Source organism: Coniophora puteana (genome assembly GCF_000271625.1).
Source record: "Coniophora puteana RWD-64-598 SS2 unplaced genomic scaffold CONPUscaffold_9, whole genome shotgun sequence".
NCBI lineage: Eukaryota > Fungi > Basidiomycota > Agaricomycetes > Boletales > Coniophoraceae > Coniophora > Coniophora puteana.
In genome coordinates, this window is record NW_006913061.1 from 522,832 (window position 1) to 539,881 (window position 17,050).

The 17,050-nt window shown below is 53.2% G+C and overlaps 2 protein-coding genes across 2 annotated transcripts; one reads left to right on the forward strand and one right to left on the reverse strand.

Moving 5' to 3' along the window:
* Positions 1 to 5,284: 5,284 nt before the first annotated feature.
* CONPUDRAFT_74480 (uncharacterized protein) lies at positions 5,285 to 6,693 on the forward strand (the record flags this gene model as incomplete). The annotated part of the gene is made up of 6 exons (XM_007772330.1): positions 5,285 to 5,349; positions 5,411 to 5,467; positions 5,875 to 5,898; positions 5,945 to 6,175; positions 6,219 to 6,335; positions 6,606 to 6,693. The coding sequence occupies 6 exons, from the start codon at positions 5,285 to 5,287 to the stop codon at positions 6,691 to 6,693; spliced, it is 582 nt and encodes a 193-aa protein (XP_007770520.1).
* A 6,880-nt stretch (positions 6,694 to 13,573) lies between these two features.
* CONPUDRAFT_166778 (uncharacterized protein) lies at positions 13,574 to 15,494 on the reverse strand. Its single transcript, XM_007772477.1, has 2 exons — positions 15,187 to 15,494; positions 13,574 to 15,112 (listed from the first exon to the last, which is right to left on the reverse strand). The coding sequence occupies exons 1-2, from the start codon at positions 15,432 to 15,434 to the stop codon at positions 13,969 to 13,971; spliced, it is 1,392 nt and encodes a 463-aa protein (XP_007770667.1). The 5' UTR covers positions 15,435 to 15,494; the 3' UTR covers positions 13,574 to 13,968.
* Between the last annotated feature and the right edge of the window lie 1,556 nt (positions 15,495 to 17,050).

The following is a 17,050-nucleotide window of genomic DNA, read 5'->3' on the forward strand; positions in this document are numbered from 1 at the left end:
TTCATTTTCTTCGCTTTCCCATCGACTCGCTCGCTCTGTGGTCTCTTGTCCGCTCCTTCGCCCCGTCCATTCCCTTCTTTCTCTCGCTTCTTCGCTACCCCCGATTGCCACATCCGATGCCATCCACACCCCCGACTCCTTCATTTTGCCTCGACACCACTCCTCCAACATTCAAAAAACTCTTTTCCGAATCACAAGCCACCGTACATACACTCTCATGATTGTACCCTTGCTACACCACATGTAACAGTACTACTGACAATCACAACCATGATCATCATATCATCATCATCATCATGGCCTCATCGGAGCCAGCCAAGCCTCTGCAGCCTCAAACTGGTCGATCAACTCCCGCAGCACCGCTCCCTCCGAGTGCAGCTGCCTCATGGCCGTCAAAGCCTGCGAACGAGAGAAAAAAACAAAATAGAAACAGCACAGCGATGAGATCGCGTACGTTCCGAACGTCAGCCTTCTTTCCTTGCCACTAGAAAGAACTTGCCCCCCACTCGGCCTCTACGGCCCACATAGGCCCACGTAGAGACCAGGCCAGGCCAGGCCAGGGCGGAGCAAGAAGAAGAAAAAACACAAGGAGACGGAAAAAAAAGGAACGGAACGCACCACATCCCAGAATCGGAACCCGCGTTCCACCTCCTGCTTCGGGTACTTGACACCAGGGAACGTCTCCTCGCATATCTCAAGCGCCAGGTCCTTGGCCTCCCGCACGCCCTCCGCGTTCGGATCCCGCACCCGCGACCGGTTGTTGATGTGCGTGAGCGCGTCGAGGTACACCTTGGCAAGCACCCCGAACCCCGTGTTCACCTCCGTCTGGAACGGCAGCGAGATCGTAATGTCCAGCAGGTCGTCCCGGTGCCGCCGCGCGTCCGACCGCAGAAGCATGTTCAGCGTCGTCACCTCCAGCAGCGTCCGCAGCGCCCGCGTCAGCGATCGCACGAACGAGTTGAACACCAGCAGTTCACGTGACAGTGGCGCGGACCACGGCTGGGGCTAAATGCGGCCATCGGCGTACGCCATCAGCGCGAGAGAAAACATGGGCCGGATATGAACGAGTGATGGTGAGAGATTGTATGATGACATGATAAAAGAGTAGGCAGTGATCAGCATTGCACCCTCCGTCAAACGGCGAACAAACAAGCGAGCGAGGGAGCGTTCGCCTACGCACCTTAAAGTTGAGCGGCACGATGCTGAGCACACGCATAACCAGCAGCATGCACTTCTTCTCATCATCTACGCGACGTCGAACACGCATCAGTCCACACATGGCCGCGTGAGAGTGCGAGATCGACAACGTGAGCATGCCCGTCAACAAAACTGCGTGGACGAGAAAAATGGAACACTGCACGCACCGGTACCGAACGAGGGGCCTCCGCTGAATGCGCGGTTCGACCACAGGTGGCCGTGCATCACACCGGCCCGAACAAGCTCGAGGAAGAGGTACAGTGGGTCCTGGAACTTGTCGTTCAGCCGCGCCTGTTTTAGCGCAGTGTGCATCGCCCGTGCGAGCGGCGAGTGCTGGTGCGTGTTGAGCAGGAATCTACCCGTCGGCAACGGAGAATAGAAACGGAGGCACACGAATATACCGCACGACCATACGAAACGAAACAAAAACAAGAGGGGTGGGAGGGCGGGCGTGTGTGAGCGCTATATGAGACAAGTCGGGCGTTGCGATACGACGGCTTACCCTCTCAGTTCAAGGAACCGCCAGATCACATTGGCGACGGCCTCGTCTTTCTTCTCAAGAGCGCCATTCGCGGGCTTCGCCTTTGTCCTCGCTGCGAGCTTCTCGGATACAGTCGCTCCCAGGCAGAGCGCGAAATCAATCGTTGAGGACTGGTCGATACCACCCACGATAGAGTCGAAACCGCAACAGACAGCAGCGAAAATAAGGAACGATCAGCACATCATCATCAGACAGCCCCCCTTTCCATCTTGGAGCTGGTAGACTATGGGGATATGATCATGATCGACACTCACGTTCTGTCTGCGCAGCTCCTCCTCGATGATAGCATACGTCACGTTCCATCCCGCGACGCGCTCCGCAAGCTGAACGGTCTGCTGCGAGCTGTGCCCGATCGGCTTCTGCGAGTGCGGCACCGGGCTCTCGAACCAGAAGTGGCCCGTGACCTTGCGATTGTTCCAGAACGTGTGCGAGACGCTGCTGATGAGCGCGAGCGCCGTCGCGCGCGGGCCCGTCGTGCCGTCCGTGATGACCTCCTTCACGAACCGCTTGTACTCCGTCGTCTCCCCGTTGTCGAGCGGCGGCGGCTCGACGATCTGCCCGCTCGTGAGCCACACGAGTGCCTGCGGGCCGAGCAGCCCGCGCGAGAGGTAGAAGTACACCTCGTCGGGCAGGCGGTGCGTGAAGATCTCGTGCAGATCCTGCGGGATGTCCGCCGCCGTGGGGTGGTGCGGGTGCCCGCCGTGCGCAACAGCGAGCGGGAGCGGCTGCACGGAGCCCTCGGAGGAGAAGATGAGTGAGTACTTGATCATCGAGCGCGTGCGTGCGTATTGGTCCGCGTAGCCCATCTGCTTCGTCTGTGGGTGCTCCGCGTACGCAGACACGGCGGCGTGTCCGGATTTGTAGTACCGCACCATGTCAACGGTCGCCTTGAGGCCTTCGCCATGCACCGTGGGCGGGAATGAGGGCGAGTGGTCGGACCCGACGAGGATACCGACGTCGAGGAATTGGTCCTCGCTGATGCCGAGGTCATGGAGGATGCTCCGCTTGGAGCAGTAGTTGAACGAGGGGGAGAGAGAGGTGAGATCGAGCGAGGTGATGAGTTTGTCGACGCCAGGATAGAGCAGGGTGTCAGTCGGGCCGAAGATTGCGTGAATGTAGGCTTTGGGATGGCGTTGCATGTAGATCAGCTATCCTCGCGTAGGCTTTCGTCAGCGTCTAACACCCGCGTGCAACGTGTTTACGCACCTGTGCCCATGCGACGTACGGTGCAATCAAGAACTCGACATTACGGTGGCGGAAGATGCGCAGGACCATCCGCCAGAGGTCCCACTGGTGCAATCCAGAGCGAGTTTCCCAGAGCCGCGTCGCTGCGTCCTCCTGCCCGTTCTCATACTTGGACCATGCTTCTCTCCTGTCGCGCAGTGATTCGTTGTACTCTGCATTGTTATGGCCTTTCCAGCGTTTGTTGGGCATAAGCCCGGGGAATACGAAGACGGGCTTGATTCGGAGTTTTTCGAGAGTACGAAGGTCAGCCTCGATGCGCCCCGTGAGCGCTAGTGGGAGACCACCGGTGGCAGCGAGGAGGGGCTCGCGAGAAGGAGGGGTTTCAGTGAGGGTTTTGAGATAGTAAGATGCATCGATTCCAAGGCGTGAGTCGGTGAGAACGGAGAGGGGAAGGGTTGTCAGATGCTTGCGCTCTGAGAGGTAATCTGCGACAAAAATGAGACGAATTCAACACTTCTTTCCTATCTTTCTTTGCCCAGACTTGATGAGATCTTACTTTCGAGGTACTTGATGGGCATAGTGAGCTAGATTCCGGCCTGAGAGCGCTCACAAGCAGTCTGCTGGTCTGGGGGCAGCCTGGGGCGTGGTGCACGACGAGCACAGCTCCTCCAGAACTTTTGGCTTATGTAAGACATCTGAAAATGGACGCGTCCTTGTCTGCACGGCATCGCATGTTCGAGGCCTGCCGTTGCCATATTTTGACCATCCTCTTGGACCAAGACCAGCGACTCTTCCAGCCAAATTGCCCGCAATCTGATTGTTGTCGAGAATCTGTTTAGACGTTTCTTGCTTGGACGTTCATGTATAGCGCAGAACTTTCCACTGCTCTCCGAGATCGCCATGCACATACTACTTGTTGCTGACGGCACAGCTAACGAGGCGCTAAGCTTGTGTTTTGTATTGCAAGCCTCGCCGCCACCATCATCACAAAAAAACAATTCCTCCGTATCTTCAAGCTTAGCCCCGGTAAATTTCTCAACTTCTTCCAGCTACTCTTCCGACGCGATCTGAGCCTAACAACAGCTGACAGCCCATAACTAGCGCCGGGTGTCCGACTTTACCAACTCCAGCTAAATTGCTGTCTTGTCGGTAAACGTTCAACTTCGCAGAGGTCAAAACACGCACCTGTCATGGTGGCAACGCAATAGGAAACGTTCTCCCGCGGTTATCTTCTGCCTGTTTACTTATCCCTGATAATCCATCTATCTTTTTCTGCACGAAACAGATGTGGACAGTGCCACCGACAGCCCGACCCTCAGCACGGCGATCACCCGTGTCTTCTCACGTCATCCATAATCTGATCCCAATGCGGGGTAGCATCGTACCTTCGTCATCTGCCTTCCGATGCCGTTACCAGCTCGACGCCCCGGCGAGATTGCACCAGACCTCTAAGGAAATACACGGACCATAGACTTCGGTTCCTAGCTGCTAGAAAGTCCAAAACCTATGCAAACGCCACTGAGAACTTGAACCTGCACGCGCGCTCGGCATAATAAGTGCAACCATCTCGAACAGGCACCCCACTCCCCTTCCTTCACTTTTCTCTCATCCCACGAAGACGCGGTGGATGCCAAGACCGACTACCCCGGAGACTTTCCAAACACACTCCGGGCTCAAAACGTCCACCAACGTTCATGATCCATGTCGAAATGTCATTTGGCCATCCATCCCGTGAGCCACCGGTGCACCGCCGCTTAACCTACGTCTCCCTACGGGGATGCGTGCACTGCAGATTCGCGCCCACCGCTGCTTACCATCTGACCCTGCCGGTCGGTGTGCCCTTGCCTGGCTGATTCATGTGAATGTAGCGTTCAGTTCCCAACGTTCAGTTTCCAGCGAGAACGAGATGTAAATGTTACCAGTGACACTTGAGCAACGCGTCCCGGCCTTGTTGACATGCGTCAATGCGCAGATGACGACACACCCTGACGTGGACTCATTGTCACCTGGAGCACCATTTAGCTGATATTGAATAATTCAATTCGTCGTGCTAAAATTCAATGGTGTTCGAGTGTCGACGTCGCTACTTGTGACAGAGAAGTGGACTGGGCTTTCGTTATGCGGCGCGATCGCTACTCCGGTTCTCGATCGGGGCTTGCTTCCATTTCCATATCAAGGGCCACGTCCGTCACCTTCAACAAGATTTGCGGAGCGAACGAAAAAAACACGCGAAATCACCGGAGACATCTCTAATCCTTCCACATGTGTGGACGTCCGACCGACGAAAAATCTCTTTCCGTGCGGCCGATGACGCTGACGCCAGACGCGCAACAAGGTTACTTCCCACCGGCGATAGACTGAATGCCTTGGGCGCGCAGTCTGCTCTCTCACGTCCTTCCAACCTTCCACCTGAGGGTGATCCGGTGGTGAGCCCAGAACCAAGGCTCAGCCGCGTGTATGTCTGCTGATACAGTGCAACTAGACCAGCTGCCTGGACCCTGAGGGTCCCGCTGTTCTGGTGCAGAGCAACTTCTACTTCGAAAGGTTAGCCTCATTGTAGAGTTCGTGTTGGAGCTACACTCAGCTCTACACGAGACCACGCCTCAACGCGACCAATTGGCAGACGACTGTTTCGAACCACAAACCCAGACGCATTCAAGTTCCTTGCGAGACCTATATGTATCTCGAGGCACCATGCATGTTCTGCCGTCGGTGCACTCAATGGACACGTCAACTTCCCCGGATTCGCAGAGCCAATATGTAGGGCTCTGCCTTCCCAGCAAGTTACATATCTGCCTACGGTAGATGTGCAGTGACTTCGCTTCCCAGGAGAACTTCTTGGAAGTCACATTCATCACTGCCATGGTAAGAGCTGGTAAGAGATGCACTTTCCACAATCGACTTCTATGATGTACACAACATTTATCTGGCTTTATCTGATAATGCCATAGGTTTACGTCTGAGAGCTCGCAGTCGTGAGGTGCACAAGGGCTACCTGCCTACTAACTTCTGATGCGATAGCTTGCGGAAGGGTGGGAGCAACACCGCCCAGGTCGTCAAGCTCGGCAACGAACGCCCATGCATGAGTGGTGCTGCTAACTCCGCCTTTCGCTGCTTGTGCGAGTTGCAGAACGCGAAAACAGCTTCGAGGAATTGGATGATCTGGCCACCTGATGGAAGCACTCTACTCATGCGGCTGGAGACAGCAACGAGAATAGCACACGACGTTCAGTATGCCAGTGCGCTCTCAAGGTACGCCTCCATAAGACTCGAACACAATCTTGTTAACGTTCAGGAAAGGCGCCTCGTGTGGCAAGTTTTGCCTTAACACCGTAGGCTGGGACGATCTCCCAGAAGCGTTGAAGCTTGAAGAGCGGAGCGCTTTAGAATTCATTCCCATGCCGCCGGGTCGGTGAGCTGGCTAGATTGATAATCAGCCATAAGCTTACTTATCGTGGGTTCACTGAGATTTGGTCCTCTCACCGAAGTTTCAAAGCGGAATGCTATTCCTCGGTGAATGAATGGAAAAACACTGGTGAGCTGGATTGCTTACGAAGCTATTGGTGTTCAGCCAAACTATAGTTTGTAAGGTGAAACGTGTCTTCTGCGATACTCACGGACAAGGAACTAGATTTCCACTCGATATGTCCGAGTCCTTCACCCGCATATACCCCAACTGTAGCCAATGCTCGCAGGCGAAACTCGCGCACGAGGCATGCATCTTCGTCATCGTCACGTACAAGCCATCACTCGCCGTTCTCGATGATTAGCGGTTAGGGCCGTCATACCGGGCGCGTTTGCGCATCTTGCCTCGCGTTCTCATCAGCCAATGAAGCTAGCGACGGGCTCACTCACCGACACCCACAGTTCGCTTGCCCCGAGTTTGATATGTGCCTTGAACCAGAGCGCTCGTGAGATAGGCAAGCACCTTCTACGGCGTCAATACCCGACGATTTGTGTCCTAGACTCCTGCTTGCTGGATCGCTGTCGATGCCAATACTCTGGAGAGATCACAAAAAGTACTATATCGTGTAAGTGTAGTCCCTTTCAATCGCTACAAGTTTGATTGACCTTGAACAGCAATACCTGACTATGCCCGGCGAGTATCCTGCCGGTACAATCTCTGACTGCACCTGTTCCAGAGCACACGAAAAACTTTTCCATGTAAAACACCCATGCGCGGGCTGCAGATAACAGCCCAGAGCAGCTTTGCGGAGCTTGCACACGTAGCAAGGCTCTCATCTTGCAAAAGATACTCTCATGTTAATATCCTCGCAGTGCGCGATCCATTTTAGGCAACCTCAGTATGTTTTCTGCCACGCTAACTTTTCTTTCCGCGTTTGCACGGTTGCAACGGATCGGAGTTTTAGCTTCTGTCAAGTGTGGGGTGCCTTTCATTTCCGAAGGCACGTCTTCGGCAGAACTGATAGATCGCTACCAGAGATCGATCATTCAGGGGTAGATTATAATGTGCGCGCGTATCTTATCAGCCAGTCTGGGGATCCGGCATGCTGATTGTACACTTTATTGAATAAGCCTCGCAAACTACGTCTCAAAAAATCATCTTGGTCTCCAGGAGCAAAAAGGCACTCGAGTAACTCAACCTGTAATGTGTATGCAATCTGTTCGGACTCGAGCACAAGCCGGCGAATGATTTAAGGTGAGGTGGGTGTTTCAGAAATTCACGTGAAATCGGGTAGCTCGGTAATCGTCGGTGCCAATGCCATTTTCTTTTCCTCCCATTGTGATCACTTCAGCGCCTTGTGCAAGGGCTTAACATCCTGCTTATACGTGGCGCCCCTACCAATGTGCTGGATATCGGCGTCTTAAACAAGCACCGCATCCTTGGCGCCTTTTTTGCTTGTTGTTTCGACAAGAGTACCTGATTGTAGGTTGGTGGTAAATATGTTTCAAAATTAAACAGGATAATCGTGTTTGACTGCATGGTAGTGGCAATACCTTTGCGAGTATAGCATTGCGCTCGGACCACAACAGAAATTCGTGCACATGTGCACACACATTGAAAGCTTCGGAAGCGCTCAATGCATTAGCATGGGGTTATACTTGGAACTACATTAGTAAGCGGTGCTGATATATTGTCTTTTCGCGCTGTCTCACGTCTGTTCACTTGCCTCGTTCTCAGCCCGCATGCAGTGGGGTACATCCCACCTCGAAACTGCGTGACATGCATGCAGCATCTTGATCGATGATCTCTGGAAGTTTGTATGAACGGACACGAAAGGCGCCCCTGACATCGTAGTACTCCCTAGTACTCCCATGCTTCAGCCACAATCAGATACTTCCCCCAAGCCGACATTCTCTACCCTCGTACATGTAAGCTATAATGCATCGCATCTCAATTGGTAGCATAGATCGCGCGTGTAACCAGGGTGTGCTCTGTGAGGTCTCATGGTCTGGGGTACGGTACCGACCCCGCACTTCTGGGACTTGCTTCCCAGCTGACGGAGGGTTAACCAACCACCGAAGTCCCCGTCCTACGGAGCGCAGTCTCACACTAAAGGGAGCTTATGCTAACATTGGAACAGGATTAAAATCCTCTTCGCAAAGTATGATAGTGGATCTCCCTCTGAGAATTTTTCAATGCGTACCACTGACATCCCGCTGGCGATATGTTCCCGTGTTATTTCGTTGCTTTTCGACGGAAGATTTTGCTCGTTTGTTGCATCTTTATAGAAGTACTGATTCCGCCTCCGACACCCCGTCCCTGATCGATTTCTTTCAGGAACCTGACGAAATGCTGTTCACGGTTGACGAAGACATGAGAACGCGAGCGGAGTGTCAAAGCACGATTAAAGTCTAATCAGTGCATATATGAGATGAGATTAGATCTATGGCGGTGGCTATACACACTACAGACACACTAGTCACAACGCGTACACATGCTTGCGACTAGCTGCTTTGCATTAGCACGTATAACGGGGCCTGTATGATTGATTTTTGCCCTCATGCATCCATGGTGTGCATGCGCCGACAAATACGGAATGTGGATTGGTGGCGCCAAGGATATGGGCGCCTCATGAAATGGTTGTGGGCCGTAGGGTCTGGAGACAATTGTCAATGGTGGGACATATCACCTCAAACTGGTATTGTCAGCCCCTGCACTGCGGCTGTGGAGATGAAAACAGCTCGTGAGACATCCTAGCGCATTTGAAAACAGACAACGTGCATGGAAAGGTGAAATGAAGCAAGCCACTTGTTCCGAGCCGGGCGAAGAAAATTCTAGAGTCAAGTTTGGTCCATCCACAAAAGTCGTGGAAATGTCATTGTACTCTCAAACATATAAGTCACTTTACAAATTCGGAAATCTCCTAGTGTAAACATGTAGATCTTCAGAGCGCTTTAACACGCGGATTTGGAATCAGCTGAGATGTGTTTAAACAGCTTTTTGTGTAGTCTCACGCCCGCGGGTGGCGAACAAGATTTTGGGAGTGATGGCAGCATCCTTTGGAACGAAGAAACGCCGAACAATAATCTCGGAAAACAAAAAGAAATGCTGACATAACTACGTCAATCCGAGCGTAACGGAAACATCATTGCGGCGACGGTATTTATGCTTCTGGGCGACAGAGGGTAAATTTGTGCTTCTACCGTCAATCGCGCGCGACTGCCGTAAACAAGTGGTTGGGCTGACGCACAGCGCTAATTATACGCACTCTCTCACCCGCGCACGCCGATGCCCAGGAGGAACGGCCACAAGGTTAGGATGACGACGACCGTTCAGGTCAAGCAGAGTCCAGGTGCGTAGATCAAACCGCCTCTGGGCTAAGGAAGGCATGACCTGAGGCGAGCCACGCATATGGGAGCCAATACTACTGGATCTCTGAACTCAAGGTGTCGGCGGAGCAGCAGGCAAGCAAGAGCTATCCTGAAGCGTGACGTACTCATGTATTCCGTGTCATCGTGGGACCACGTGTGCTGGGCGAGTGCGATAGGGCGATGGCCCACTTACCACCAAATTTGATTCAAGGGTAAAGTTAGTACAAACGGTCGGACCTCGAGCTTTGGTATCAGCGACCAATAGACATGGAAATCGTACCCTATTAAGCGTCGGGTGCCCTTTTGAGTGTTACATTCCTCGCAGGTTATGAATTGCCAAGTTGAAGGAGAGTTATTCTTACGCTGAAACACGCGCCAAATAATTGTCAACACAACTGACGACTCAATTGTAGAAGGGCATGCCTAGCATTGACATAGTCGAGTACAACTATCACATTATTCCATGAACGCTAACTATATCGTACGGGAAGTTCCAGCCAGTCATACAGTTGCACTAGTCAATGAAAAACAGACCCGGTGCGTCGCATCGCACTACTACACGCCGCTACTCCGACAACTTCTTCAACTTGGCCTTCCACACCTGACAACCACTTGTTATTCGTATCAGGAGGTTGAGTCCGGTACCGAGCAGAGGACGTAGTCGGGGGATTGGATGAAACCGTGTGATCGATATCCTGCCTATGGCATCGGAGAAGTCGAAGAATGGAACAAGAATAATGCTGACTTCTCGTCTCGATGGCTACATACCAGTGGTGCATCATGAAACCTGTGAAACTTCGACCAAAACTCCATGAATGATCACATCGCCGCCGAGTAGAAAAAATCGGAGAAATCACGGTGCATCATACGTCTTGTTCTATGGTTCCAGAGCCCGATTCCTTATTACAACTAGATCAGAAGTTGCCCGAGATTCGCTAACAGACAGCCTTGATACAAGAGGCGCTCAATCATCGGAGGTGTATCGAGCAACGAATCTTCCCTATGAGGCTCCACATTGAAACCACCGAAGTTTCAAGTGTGAGTGTGTGCCCCTAAGCTTGCACATCGACCCCCATTTGACGATTGAATGGAGGCTAGAATGCGGCTGTAGATCAAGGTAGAGATGAGGCGAGCTTTGACCGATGGCTCAGCGCACGAAAGAAGCCACTGGTGCGAACCGGAGCGATGCTCCTAACACTACCAATCGAAGTGACTAAGCAGCCAGACATTTACTGCCTCTCTGGGAGAACGCATGGATTTACTGGACGGGTAGAAATTCTGAGACGATCCTGCTCGCTCGACAATGTCTGTACACGATGCGAAATGAGAGTTCTGGAAATGTTCAAAAATATGATATATTCAGTGTAACATGACTTCGAAGGCGTTCAGGCTGGAGGATTGTTGCAATGACTCGCCTTCTCAAAGTAAAACGATCAATACAGTGATCCCGATTGAGAGGTTAGCCCGTCAAAAATTGTTGGAGATAGCAAATGTTCATCGATTTTCTCATGCGGAGTCCCAAGCTTGCGTGCATGCGCATTGGAGGCGACATCCCCTACCTTCGGGCTTCGCTAGCCTCGCGGCCTTGATTCAAGGTAGTGCAAACAACGCCTTGAACAAAAGTTGGGATCCCGAATAGATATGGTCAGGGTCACAACGCGGCCAGAAATTCAGAATGTCTGCAACAGGCCAGACCGTGTCACGTCAGACCCCAGGACATCATCTTTTACGTGTGCAAGAAAGAGTGTCCAGGTGAGGTTCTCCCCTACTATCTCGCACGTAGACCGATCCCATATGTACGACGCATCGCCGCCGAGTGGTCTCAGAGTTCTTACTTCTCAGTGTCTAAATGGGAAGGGTTAAGCATACTCCCGCTGAACAGAAGAAGCCTGAAGTTGCGAATGCAGCCTGGCTCTGACGTACAAGAAATAACATTCAGGTGAGGCTTTGGCCGAGCGTCGCATCCAGACTGGATCCAGCTGGACGATGCTGTGTCACCAGGGTCGTCTCATACTTCTGGCTCCAGTGTTTTGGATAGGGAGGGTAAACAACACCCACGCATTATAAAAGAAGCTTGAAGGTGCTGGTGCAACATAACTCTGATACGCGAGAAAATACGTTCAGATGGGGTTCGAGTTGACCTCGCGCCCAGACCGAGTCTTGGATGATGCATTGTCGCTAGGACCTTCTTAGAATCCCGGAATCAGACTCAAACAGCATGAATAGGCAGGGGTTCGACATACTCACGCCTGTCAAACGATACCTGACCAAGTTGACGTTGTTAACCCGATCCGCTCAACTTTAAAGCGATGAACGACCACCCATATCGCCTGACAGAGAGGACGTGGTTACCGCGAAGCTGTAGAGAAGCCCTCCTGAAGCCAAAGAGAAGGTCTGATGCATAAGTCGAGTTAGGCGCGTGACGTAGCCCCAATAAGCGTCCTCGTACCCACAGACAGTCATAGACCCTGCGGCTGCCCTGCAGCAAGAGTGTATGCACCAGCGAAGACCTTCTCACGACGGCGGCCACCACTGGCAGGAGACCCCGACGACGTGCAGTGGTTGGACAGCGTGGTGCATTCAAACCGAGGTCTTCATTGAACTACCCGGCGGCAAGCTAGTGTATGCACCAGCGGAGGCTTTGTCACGACGGCGGCGGCCACCGCTGGCATGAGGCCTTCCAGCCATTGGATAGCATGTTGCGCAGCGACCATGTCCTTGAATCAAACATTATGGTTGAACCTGGGTTCTCATGTAGCATTTTGGCTTACCAGTAGGACAGCGAGCGCGAGGCCGTCGAAGTATGAGTCCAAGACATCCAACTTCCGCGTGACTGCGTGCCGTTTGTGGCAGTGTGTATAAGCCCCTATTTGTTCTCTACTCATCCTCGGTACTCTGTGGTCGTAATCCCTACTGAGTCCACCAGTACTTACCATAAGCTATGTCAAGTGCTACTAACTGGCCTTAGCAGCTTCCAATGAAACCTTGGGTGAAAACATTAACGCTCGTAGGTAAAGGAGTCCTTTATCGCCGAGCGTTCAAAAAAAAAATCGGCACGCTAAAATTCTGTGTAAAAACGGCACAGAAAGAAAAGCTACCATACCTGAGACTCAGTACAATCACACGTGCAATGCGACATATTCACAAATGAACCGCATAGTGGCGTAAAGGGAACACCACTACGACTGCAAGCGCTCGGTCTCCCTAGTTTTGCATCATGCCCTTGTCAATCGCCCACACCACTCAGGCTCCGACACATACAAAAAGTCCATCTCGAAAAGCCAGAACATCCATGGCATGGTGATCTAGCGCACGCGCACAATATCTTTAAGCTCAAGGTCAACCCACAACAACGTCATACCCAACTGTTGAATTAATAAATCCATAAGTTACAACCTACGAAAAACACAGATCTACAAAAAATACTCTAACAAACACATAAACAACACAAGATCTAGGAAACGAACGAGTTCGAGAAAAATCTAGACACACTAGAATGAATAACTCTATACACGCACATAACGAACGTCTAGCTCAGCCTATATGCCGATTTTGCAGAAAAAACTATCAACGAGCTCTATCCCAGTACCGATACTGGATAATCAAGCCAAGGCGGGATACGGCCGCGATGTAGGATAAGTAGGAGAATACGAGGCAAATACGATCCGTGATCAATAGCGATAGCGAGGTATATAAAAAGGAAAAAGAAAGGAAAGAAAGGAAACGAACAGCGAAAACGAGCGTATTAGTGAGAATGCGATGGAAAGCGCAATGCAATGCATGATCATAAGCCACGCTATATATACATGCGAATGGGAGACGGTACGTAGCGTGCTGGACAAGGCAATGGCTATCGATAATATAGGGATGACGGGGAGGGCGTGTGTGGGAGGTGAGTCGCGAGTAGAGTGTGGGTGGAGTGTGGAAGTGTGGGATACTAAGAGAGGGGTGGGGGGTATTTTTGTGTAAGTGAAGGGATGAACAGCGTAAGACGATGATGAGACGAGAACGTGGGCTCTAAGCTGAACGTCTGATATGCAAACATTAATATGCAACATGCTGTATATGAGATGAGTCGATGCGGTCATCGTCGAGTGAATAGGGCAGGGCAGTGGGCAAAGGAAGAGTGGCGAGGGTGCACACGAGCAGACACGAGCGGACGTCCGCACCGTCCCGTTAACTCCCATCAAGCCCGGTCCTCGACCACGCAAGCCCACAACCCCGCTCTAACCCCCAACCTCCCAGCGATATATTGCCAGTGGGCGTGTCTAGTGAACGAACATATCCCTCCGTCCACCCTGGTCCGCTCTCGAGAGGGACGGGAGCAGCCCCCTCTCACTCTCCGCGTCCACAGCCATCGACGAAGAGCAGCCACCAGAAGCGGTGGTAGTGCCAGGACGCGGTGCCGACGCAGCCGCCGGCGGCGTCACAGGAGACGGAGACGAGCTGTCGACGTCCATGAGCGGGATGAACGACAGCCTCATCCTGTTCATCGGCGTGCGCTGTTGCGGCAGCGACGCAAGCGGCGCGGCGCCCGAAAGCTCGAGCGGCGAGGGCGCCGGGAGGCCAGGCGAAGGCACAGCCTCGAGCTTGCAGTAGCTCAGCGTAGGCAGGGCGCCGTTGAGCCCGCTTTGGCCGAGGCCCTTGAGGCGGGGAGGACCACGTGGCATGCACGGTTTGCTGTCGCTCTCGACGTCCGCGTCGAGATCGAGGTTCAGCGCGAAACTGTCTTCGATGTCCGAGTCCCGCCCGTAGGCCCCGTGAACGTGGGTAGGCGATGGGGAGGGAGAGGCGGGCATCGACGGGGGCGGGCTGCTCGTGCTCGCGAGCGAGGCCGTCGTGAGCGACGGCGTGGAGAACTCGGTGTCAGACGCCATCGAGGCGGACTGGTCCGTGTCTGAGAAGTACGCGTGGTCGTGCAGATCTGGGGCTGCTGCGTCCGCGTTTGATGTGGGCGTTGACACCTCGATAAGAGACGGCGAGTGTTGTGGTTTCTCCGATGGAGTGGGGGGCGCGGAGGTGGTGGTGTCGAGGAGGGGCAGGAAAGTAAAGTTGCGCCGCGGCGGGAGGTTGGAGCCGATGAACGGCGCTGACGGCGCCGTAGGTCTCGGCGGGGGCGGGGGTGGAGGAATGTCCCGGAGTTGATGGGGTTGGGGACGGCGGAATGTGATAGGTAGAGGGACCTCCGGAGGGGGCGGAGGGGGCGATCGGATAGGAGACGGAGTCGGGCTGGGGTTCAAGCTCGAACTTGTACTCGAGGTGTTCGAGCCGGAGACGGTGGTGGGGTTCAGAGGGAGCAGAGTAATGGGGACATGGGAGAGGACGACCGAGTGGGGTCTGCTCGACAGCGGATCATAAGGCTGCTGGGCGTACGGCAATTCCCGTTGAAGCAGCTTGAGCTCGAGGATGTCACTGTGGGTAGATGAAGAGAGCGGGATAACGCGTTGAGCTAGGGGGTCAAGCCGGGGAAACGTTAGATGACTCACTCGTAAGAGAGTTTTTGGGCGACTTCTGCGGGCGTCCTGTCCCATTCGTCGGCTTCGTACACCTCTTCGATGCAGTTCTCGGTGAATACGACCCGTTTCTTGGACGATTCGCTGCTTTCGCTGTCTACGGGAGTGGAGTACCCGGAGTGGTTGGGAGAAGTCTTGAGACAGCTCTTGATGCGATGCATGGTAGGCCTAGATGTGGACGGGTCGTCACACGACTCGAATGGGGAAGATGGTTCAGACATGGTGTGATGGTGTGGTTGGAGGGAAGATGAGAGAAGGCGGAAGGTATTAAAGCAAATTGGGTGAGCTTGAGGGGTGGGTAATGAGAAGAAATAACAGAGCCTCAGAGGAGGAGCTGTAAGGGAGGAGGGACAGGCGTCCTCTGACACATGGAGCGCATGAGGGGACCAACTCCCTTCCCCTCTCGGGCATGCACGGAACCGCGGCCATTCCCGACTATTCCTCGGCCGACCTCTGATCCGCCTCCTCAGCGCCACAACCCTTGCGGTCCCCCGTGACCTCCTCTTCTCCGCTATCATTCACAGCCCAATCCACAATTGCCTATTCCCTCTTCAGCTGCAATAAACACATGTAACTCCTCGTACCCTCGCTACCCTTGGGCTCTGACAGCTCACAACAGATCTTGACGGCCATCATCTCTCCTATCGCACTCTTAATCTACCCCGCCTGCGCTCATCTGGGATATCGAAACAAGGGCGCACTCTACTAGGCAGACAACTACAGCTTTTTCGGACCAGAAAAACTTGGCGGTGTACACGATACGTCAAGCCACCACCCTAGTTGCGCCCTAAATTTTGTTACCGCACGTGGCGAAGACGTCCTATAGACGTACAAGTCTCTCGATGTACCCTTCTTTTCGCTTTCATTTGACTCGTTTGATGGGCAAGGAGGGCGTGTAGGTATGAGCGCATCGCTCGTTCGCACAGTGGTGCTCTGGGCTCCTATAAGAGGGCAGAACGGGGATCAGAGCACAGACGCCCGTCCGGAAGGAGGCTCCGCTTTCCGGTCACCTACGACTCTGCATGCCCGGCCCTCCATAACTCGCTCGCCATGATCGCGTTCTCTTGCATAGACTAACTGTTTTTTAACCATAACAGAGAGTCCTGCCTACGCCCATGGGTGAAATGCTGGACAGGGTACTGAGAAGTTCTATTTTCGACTGAACCTGCTGTCGGCTCTAGCACCGCCACCATACGCGCATTGCTCGCTGCGTCTGAACGTTTGTACTAGAGACCTTATAGGTCAATCAAACGAGGATGTCGCTCTGCCAAAAAAACACTCTTTTCGTGTGAGCTAGACCCTTCATGCCGTGCCGGGTGGATGCAAGGCTTTACTCGTGCCTCTTCGGATCTGCTCCTGGATGCCAGCTTATGCGTCACCAGTTAGACTTCGTATGTAACCGGATCTATGCCTGCTCGCCTAGCACTCTGTGATCCGGTCGTTGGTCTGGTGTTGGCCCTGTTTCACCTCTCACAGTCCACCGCTGGAGGCAACTCGCCGTGCTGCCAAGGTTATTCGAATGCGGAACCTAGCCTAGCCATTGTAAAACTGAGGTGGCTTGCTCAACTAGTAGTTGCTACCGCCGTGAGCGGTAAACCCATGCACTATGCATCTGTGTCAGAGGAGACCGGTAACGCACAATACAGTTTCATACCAACGTCTCAAACTCACATGCCGTATAGTCACCGCTACAGGAGTCATAACCAGACCTCACTGTCTCGTCTCTTACAACATAATTTCATGGCGTGGCATTTGCGACGTGACACACCAACACTAGACGATTACACGCTCTCATACAACTTTCTATCGAACTACCTATATGCACATATGATGTATG

Coding starts and splice junctions, on each gene's coding strand:
- CONPUDRAFT_166778 (XM_007772477.1), bottom strand. CDS start 15,434: ATGTCTGAACCATCTTCCCCATTCGAGTCGTGTGACGACCCGTCCACA. Junction 15,113..15,186: donor GCCCAAAAACTCTCTTACGA/GTGAGTCATCTA, acceptor ATCTACCCACAG/TGACATCCTCGAGCTCAAGC.